The 8,451-nt window shown below is 42.2% G+C and overlaps 1 protein-coding gene across 1 annotated transcript in view; it reads right to left on the reverse strand.

Moving 5' to 3' along the window:
* LOC109290413 (solute carrier family 2, facilitated glucose transporter member 11-like) overlaps positions 1 to 2,127 on the reverse strand; it is a 28,385-nt gene extending 26,258 nt beyond the window's left edge. Inside the window, exon 1 of the mRNA XM_019506909.1 lies at positions 2,019 to 2,127. Coding sequence (XP_019362454.1) covers positions 2,019 to 2,039 — 21 coding nt within the window. The 5' untranslated portion in view covers positions 2,040 to 2,127. The remainder of the gene's footprint in view (positions 1 to 2,018) is intronic.
* Between the last annotated feature and the right edge of the window lie 6,324 nt (positions 2,128 to 8,451).

Genomic DNA, 8,451 nt, shown 5'->3' on the forward strand with positions numbered 1-8,451 from the left:
ATTGCGGACGAAGAGCTGTGGGGCTCAGATGCGGTATCATGTCCAGACCGGGAGCCGTCCCGGGCCAGCGCAGCTCCCGCCTCCGGCCCTGCTTGCCCCGTCCCCTTTACGCCGCGCGGACGCGCTCTCCTGCACGTGCAAGGACAAGGGCGGCAAACGAGTGTGTCGGGCCGGGGCCGGGGCCGGGGCCGGGGCCGGGGCGCAGGCCGGGGCAGAAAGCTCGCGTGCCTCATAGGAATATTGCCCCGGGGCCCGCAGATGCTAATGCTTGGAAGGGGCAAGTGTCACGGTCTGCTCTGCTAGTAGTCGGGAGTGACTTTTCGACGTTACTTTGGTTAATCTTTCAAGCCCTGTTAACACCTTTCGCAGCGCTGAGTTGTTAATGTCCGCGTGGCAGTTTCCGAGTGCCCTTTGCTTTCTGAGACGTGTGATCTGGGCCCCGCGGCCTTGAGTGCAGGGCACCGTCAGGAAAGTGAAGGCAAAATCAACTCCATAGGCTAAAGGGGTGTGAAGCCATATATCCATCTGTTAAAGCAGCTTAAACCGTAGTGTGGACGTTCCCAGTTGCAATGAAATTTGCCTTCAAGCTTGTCTACGCAGCACATTTGGATTAAGGTGGGGTGTGGATTTTAAAGGGGAATAGCTATTGTTGAGTAAGCCCCTTCAGAGATAAACCCTTAGATAACTGAAATCAATCCATCCTCTTATAAGGCAATCAGGACTCACAGTAGAGATGATATCTTTTATTAGACTAACAAAAGTTTTGCAAAAACATGTCTTTAATTGCAAGACTTCAACAAGATTTTTGCAAAATCATGTCTTTGTCTAATAAAAGATATCATCTCTACTATCAGTTGTGTTTGCCTTTGCCTTTTCCTCTAGACCAACAAGGCTGGATACCTGACCTCCTCTTATAAGGTTAGCTATAGCAATATACGGCTCAAGCATTTCACTTCATGTGCTTATGGGTTTAACATGTTTTAATTAAACAGACATGCTTAGACTGAAGTGATGAGCTTCTATAGAGCAGCCCCCAAATATGTCCGCACAATGGTAAAATGCCTCTTATTTTCTGTCTACATTAATGTTGCCACCACTTCTTCCACAAATGAAATGATCATAAAACTCACATTGAGGCAATATAGAGATAGCCTTACTTTTTGTTGCTCGTTCCTCATTTAAATGCTAAAACAGAACATAAAACAGCACATTTGCTTTCAAGTTCAAGTGAAAACTTCAGGTTGCTCCCCATGTAGTAGAAACGTCGTTAGTGGGCTCTCAGTACATACAAGTCATTGGAAAAATCTCTTGTTCCTTCAAATACCTCCAAATCCAATCCCAGTTTTGAAGTAATCTTTGTGGGAAACGTCTGTCAGACTGTCAGCAGCTTTTATTGCCTTAATTCCTGATTATGCTACTCTTTGTCTATAGCAAAGTTGTACACTCGGGAATAATGGGCTGGAATTTGCTCTCAGTTACACCAGTGTTAATCTATAGTAGGTTTGTTGACCTCAGTGCACCTATACTTTTCTCATCTTTGTTCCTTTTGATTTACAATCTTTTGCTGTCAACCTTTCCCCATCAGTTTTTTCCTTTACCCTCTTCTGGCATGTGATTTGTTGAGAAAGACTCTTTTGCACAGCATGCAAAGAAACTGCTGCAAGTGGAGACAGATCAGTCAGCATCTGACCATTGCAATATACTGCATTTTTTCCTCGGCTGAGGGAAGGTGTTTATGTACCTTCAGAGCCCATCAGAAAAGTTGCTATCACTGCCAGAGAGGTGGCATGAAGCATTAACTCCTAACACAATAAATGCAACAACAAATGCAGCCTCTGTAGTGTCCCTTGGCTGGCTAAGGAGAAAACTACTAGCCAGTCCTTGCTTTGTGCATCTCGGTGTCTATCTTGTCATGATTTGATCAATCAGTCAACTATTTCAAGTGCTGTGGCACTTAAAGACATTCCTGTTCACATCAATCAGTAGCAATAGCAGCATTTTAAAAAATAAAAACGTACCAGTTTCTGCAGCTTGTTCATTCTTCCTTGATATGTTTGCTCTCAGTCTGTATCTGCCAAAAGTCTCTTGTACTCTGGGAAGCATTTTAAAGGTTTATTTTAAATCTCCAATGCAGGAATGCATGTATTCAGTCACCCATTATGTTCCATTATGGACACTTGACCTGGTAGGTGTCTTGCCAACAGATTTGTATTGCTCAAAAGAGGCCTGCATGATGACAGATGAGGGGAAATTTGGTTAGTATTGCGCACACTTGACCTGCATGCTGGTCACTTACATTGGCACCGGAGACTTTCCAGGATCTGTGGCTAACTCCCAATGAAATTAATGAAGCTTGAATTTGAAGTCAATGGAAGTGATTTTTTTGAGGATCTAAGCCTTAAGTATATTCATTCTTATGCATATGTAGCAGGTGTCATTTGATTTGTCTTGCTTTATGTTTTCCAGTATGGGGACTAGAGTAAGGTAAAATAGCTATTTTATTTTTCTGTGCTTTGAGATATGAAGAGGGATCTCTGAGACAGGAGTCCCCTATCTTGCATCTATAGCTACATCCTTATCAGTGATAGGATCGGAACAATCCTAACTCTGCCTCCAAATCTTATGTTCTCTTTTTACAGCTTGTCATATGGATTGGATATGGAATTAGTTTTACAGCGGCATCTCGAATACTTCTGCCTCTTTCTTAAGTGTTACTACTCTGATAATAATTGTTCCTGTAAAAATTATGTGGTGGTGTTTCATGTGATTTTACTGTGAACTGTGCTTGTATTATATGAAAAACAATATTTGTTCTCTCTGTTAAAACTGCAAACTCCACTTGGGATCTGAAAGTTAAACTGACTTTAAGTCTGTTGTTCCTTTCCTTCTAGAATCATTAGAAAAACAGGACAGGAAAGAACTTCAGGCAGTCATATGGACCCACCCACGCTGTACTCAGGGCAGAATCATCCCTATCTAAACCCTTCCAAAAAGTGTTTGTCTAACCTGGTCCTACACTTCCGATGACGGAGATTTTACCACTTCTCTACGTAATTTGTTCCACTGCTTGACCATCCTTGTGGTTAAGAAGTTTTCCTAATATCTAACCTGAATCTCCTTAGTTTGCATTTTTTAAGCCTGATTATCTTGTCCTGTTTCCCTGTAGACACGGAGAAATGTGATTCTCTTTATAACAACCTATTTTTAGATTCAATCTTTTCCTCTCTAGATTAACAATTAATCTTCCAACCATTCCTCAGATGTAATATTTTCTACAGCTATAATCAGTTTTGTTGTTGTCTTCTGGATTTGTTCCAGTTTGGCCACCTTTTTATTAAAGTGTGATTACCAAATCTGGACACAGTGCTCCGAGAGAGGCCTTACCAGTCTGAATGGAAGAATTGTGATGTCGTTTCTCTTAATATTCCCCTATATGCTAGTAGCATTTTTAGTAGTAAGCATATGGCACAGATTGAAGTTCAGTTTTGTAATCCAGCATAAATCACACATTTTTTTTCTAGTGCAGTCTAACCAGTCATTTCACAGTAGCTGTGGACTGGGGCTGGGGCTAAGCTGGGCTCTTTCTGGCAGGGGTCTGGATTGCACTAAAGTGCAGGGATGCAGCATGTACTGTTACCACCTATCTAGAATGTGGATACAGTTCAGAACTGACAGTCTGTTTTGTGCCAAAGATGCTATGATTATTTCTTAATAGGCTTGGTCCAGATTTTAGTTTTATGTAACCTCTGAAGAGGACAAGGAAGCCAGAGGCATGGAGAACTTTCTGTCTGAGACAAAAAGAACATTAAGCTTATTTAGTTTAGAGAAGAAATGAGGAAGAGATAACATGGCAAAGTTACCAAAAATGTCTCAGTGTAGAGAGGTCAGTTTAGTCACTGAGGTTGCCATCTATCATATTACAAGAGCAAAGTTAATCAATATGTGGTGTGTCAGCCATAGGCATTAGAGTTCAATACAGGGGAGAGGAGGTAAGTGAAACATTTAAAATCAGCACCACATAATGAAATGAATATGATCTTTTAAAAATTCAGGAAAACTAAAAACACCAAATCAGTCCTAAATTACAATAATTAAGTCAGCATACAAAAGTAACATAATAAGAACATAAGAACTGCCATTTACTGGATCAGATCACAGGTCCATCTTGCCTATCCTATGTCACACAGGGACAGAGAGTGGATCATGAAAGGGAAAGTGAACTGGGTATGACTGGGTTTTTTTCCCCACTGTTTCTCTCTTACTTGCAACCTACAGCATAATTCAAAACCTGTGTCATTTTTGTGAGGTCAAAAGGAACCCTTCTTTCTCTTATTAATGTCTTGCCTGTGTGGCTAGCCAGACAATAGAACAACAGCCCACATCATCAAAATGGTAATGCAAGAAGGAGGAAACAAGTGATCAAATTTAAAGGCCACTGATAAAAAAAATTTTGATTCCACAATTCATAGGTAAACCTTGGAACATGCTGTGATGAGCCTAGTGGAAGACAGTGTACAGGTGTGGACAGGTGCACCTTACAGATTAACTGAATAGGAAATGCATAAGCTTTTGTGAGCAACAGCTCACTTCATCCAGTGCTATGAAAGGGCATGCAGGCTATCAAACAGGTTTAGAATTGTGTCTCCAGTTTAGGATGATGATATCTGACTTTATTTTCCATTCACCATCCTTAGTGATACTGTACAGTGGTGGAAAACTGCAGACAGGTTTAGATCTACGTCTTGCTTCTACCAAATTAAAAGGGAAGGGAACCGTTAGAGCCTGACAGCTCCTGCTACTTTTGAGGATCCTTGTTTACCCAAGCTATTGCTCTCATCTCATTCACCACTCTTTTGAAAGCCTCTTTCTGCCTGGAAGCCTACAAGACCCCCAGGGAGGAAATGTACCCCAAACACACCAAATCAAGACTGTGTGGCCTTCTAGGCAGAGGCTGCAATTTTGTTTGTGTGGCAGCTAGTCCATTTTTAGGCAATCAAAAAATTAATCTCTCTCACACATTGCAAATGCTCTTCCTACCTATGCTGACTTATAGGCTGGCTTCAGGGAGAAAAAAAGTGGTTAATCATTTTTAAAATTCCCACACCTCTCTGCATGTGTCTGACTCCATAGCAGACATTTTTGTGACCTTGAGATGCTGTCAAACAGTGTTCCTCAACCCATGGGTCGTGACCCAAAAGTGGGTTGCAAGAATATATGAAAGGACCATGAACAAACTTTAAAAATGGATTCTCCTTTAAAGGAGAACAGTGTAGGAAACCATGGCTTTTTCCTTTGCAGGCTGGCATAGGGACCCCATGGCCCATCACACACACCCCCTCCTGCCCCACACACTGGAGTGCTGGGGCAGGGGCAGCAGATTGGGAGTGAGGGGTGCTGGGTAGGGACTGTCCATCAATGTTTACAAATGGGTCCCAGTACAAGAAAGGTTGAGAATCACTGCTGTAAAAGGTCTCTGTCAACTTAAGTGGGGTATACATACAAGCATGTATATATTGCAGTTTTGTGTTAATGCTATATAATCTTTGACCACTAGATGGCAAAACAATACAAAGTTCTAGATAGTGAATACCAAGTCTGATATGTAGCTCAAGAATCTAAACCAGAATTTAGATGCCATGTACATCAACAGGAATCACAATATATATATTTTAAATTGGGTCCTGAACCTTCTGTTCTATCCCTTTTAGCTGTTACCATGAGTAGGATCAATATGATGGCTCCCTGGAGGTTAATTCTTGGCCAGTCTATAGACATATCACTAAGAGTCTGCAAGAGAAGTCCCATACACAACATCTTATAAATAACACAATTGTGATTTTTCCTAATAATCACTGCTGGTAGGGAATTTCACAGATGTGGGAAACCCTTGAATTTGGAACAGAAGCATTTCACCTTGTGGATTTTCAGTCCCCATGTCCCCAAGTGTTCTAGTACTATGCCAGGTCATGGACATCTTTTACATTATAGTGGGACTCATCCCTTACAGCTTTTAAGATCAGGACCAACATACTGCACTAGGTCTGGATCTTGACAGGGGCCAGTAAAGAAAGTAGAGCACCCATTCAATGTGATCTTCCTGGTTTGCAGCACCTGCTTGCATGAGTCTTCTGTGGCTTTAGTGGTCAACCCCAGAAACAAAACCTTTTGCAATAACCCAGCCAGACAGTGATGAAATCTAGATTTATAGAGGTTAAGTCTGCACCTAAAATTGAAGCTTGCATTCTAGGTTAATGGAAGATAGTGTATTATTGGTCAGAATTATTTACTCAGGACTCACAAACACCAAAAAATCCAGCAGGGCTTCATACAAATGTGGCTGCAAGAAGGCACATGCCCTCAGTAATGTGCTTACAGCTTCTGAACCTTCCTGAACTTGGCAACTTCCAAGTTCTATTCCCCTTCATACACTGTGATAGCAGGAGGCAGCAGTGTCAGTACTGAACACAAGAGTGGAAAAGCTAGGTGTCCTTGGTATACTGATAACACTGTCATCCAGGACTTCTCATTTTTCCTCCTGGTGTTACTTGAATATCGAAGACGAGTGGTGCCAACTGAGGGTCAGTGAGAGGGGAAATAAACAAAACCAACATAATGTGATTCTATCTGCTCCTCTGACATGCCACAAAGGAGTACTCATACTGCATTGTGTCAAGGCTGTAGTTTTAAAATGGACATCTCACTTCTCTGCATGGCCATCAGGACCAGCAGTGCAGCCTGATCTGCCTCTGACTTAAGAAGTTTGCTTCTAAAGGCAGTTCTGTGTCTTTTCTAGTAAAAAGCCCTAGTTCGCTGTACTATATAATGCCTATTAAAGTGGTGTTTTGAACTGGAACTTCTCTAAATTTCCTTCCCTGCAACACTGAAAATACTTTTTGCTCTTTTCTGTAATACTTTACTAAATACAGCATCAGAAACTAGTAGCATGCAACATTCAAGTGGATATGCCTGAGCTATGTCTGGGTCTGGCGCACATCCCATATTGGCAATGCTGTTGTCTTTGTCATCTGTTGTCTTTTCTCTGTGGCCACAGGAGACAGGACGAGAAGCAATGGCCTCAAGATTCAGCAGGGGAAATTTAGGTTGGATATTGGGAAGAACTTTCTGATTATAAGGGTGATCAAGCATTAGAACAGGTTGCCTAGAGAAATGGTGGCTTCTCTGTCCTTAGAAGTTTGCAAGACCAGGTTAGACAGGCATTTGGCTGGGATGGTTTAATCAGGGATGCTGCTGCCTTGATTAAGGGGCTGGCCAACTTTCAGCCCAACTTTCCTATGATTTTATGATCCTATGATCTCTTATGGTTCCTAAGTATCTAGTGCCTGCTAACCTGAGATAGAATAAATTAAAATCTTGGATGCAAAGGCTTTTTAGCGGGTAAGTTTCCTGAGGACTCTTATTAATGAAATTCCCTTTGTCCTTCTCCAGGTCTTTTACAGTTGGATTTGGTAAATCTGGCAATGGACCACTAATCTCCCTTATAGCCATTGGTGCTGGGACGTCACAACCATGTAGCTCCAAGCCCAGGCCTCAGTGCCAGCACCTGGGGGCACAGACTCTCTTAGGCTGTGTTATGAAGGGCTATATAAAACTTTTAAATTTGTAATAGACATTTAAGTCTGGCAGCCTTTTAAATTGTGAATGTCAGCCAGATGTTTGAATTCAGCAATCATTTGTGAGAGCTATGAGGAGAAAAAAGATTATATGCATGTCTGCCCTCCTCAAACAGATGTTACTTAGCTACTCTTAAAATTTTTCATGGCAAAGGCGTCTTGAGAAGGGCAGTTCTGAGACTGTCTTTCTTAGAACTAGCCCCATAGCCTCTTAGGGTGTCTGAGTGGGTGTGGGGACATCAATAGCAAAGGTCTCAGCCGGAGTGGAGCTGGCATGTTCAGTGTGTTAGGATTCATAGCTTTAGAAAAAGTTCTATGCTAAACCTTGGCTGGATTCCAGTCTTGCTGTCCTACCCCCCACCCCCAGCCCCTTCTCTCAAATATTTTTCCCCTGAACTCAATCCTGTCATCATCAAGGTGAAATACGATGCTATTAGCATGGGAGAGTAGTTATTTGGAGAATGAAATAGCAGCTTCTGTGCTTGTAATTATCTAACTGCAGGAGTAAGTAGTAATTCTGCCATTAGGAACATACCTCACTGCAGCAAGAGGCTCTTTGATCCACTGGGCCCTGCTGCCACTCCTACCTTTTAGAACATTTCTGCAAGGAGACAGGATTCCACTGATGAAGTGTAGCTATGTTTCTGGGGGAGGAAGGGTCAGGCCACTTTCTATCTTGACCCTACAATGCCTAGCTATTTTGAGTGGCCCAGGTGAAAGAAAGCAGAGCGGCAGTAGTTGGCATTAGGCCTGCATGAAGCGGCAAGTATTTACTTTGGATTCGGCCGATTCAGAGGGACAGTGATTTGAGTTGGTGATT

The sequence above is a fragment of the Gavialis gangeticus genome, unplaced genomic scaffold (assembly GCF_001723915.1).
Source record: "Gavialis gangeticus isolate Ggan-Ray unplaced genomic scaffold, GavGan_comp1, whole genome shotgun sequence".
Lineage (NCBI taxonomy): Eukaryota > Metazoa > Chordata > Crocodylia > Gavialidae > Gavialis > Gavialis gangeticus.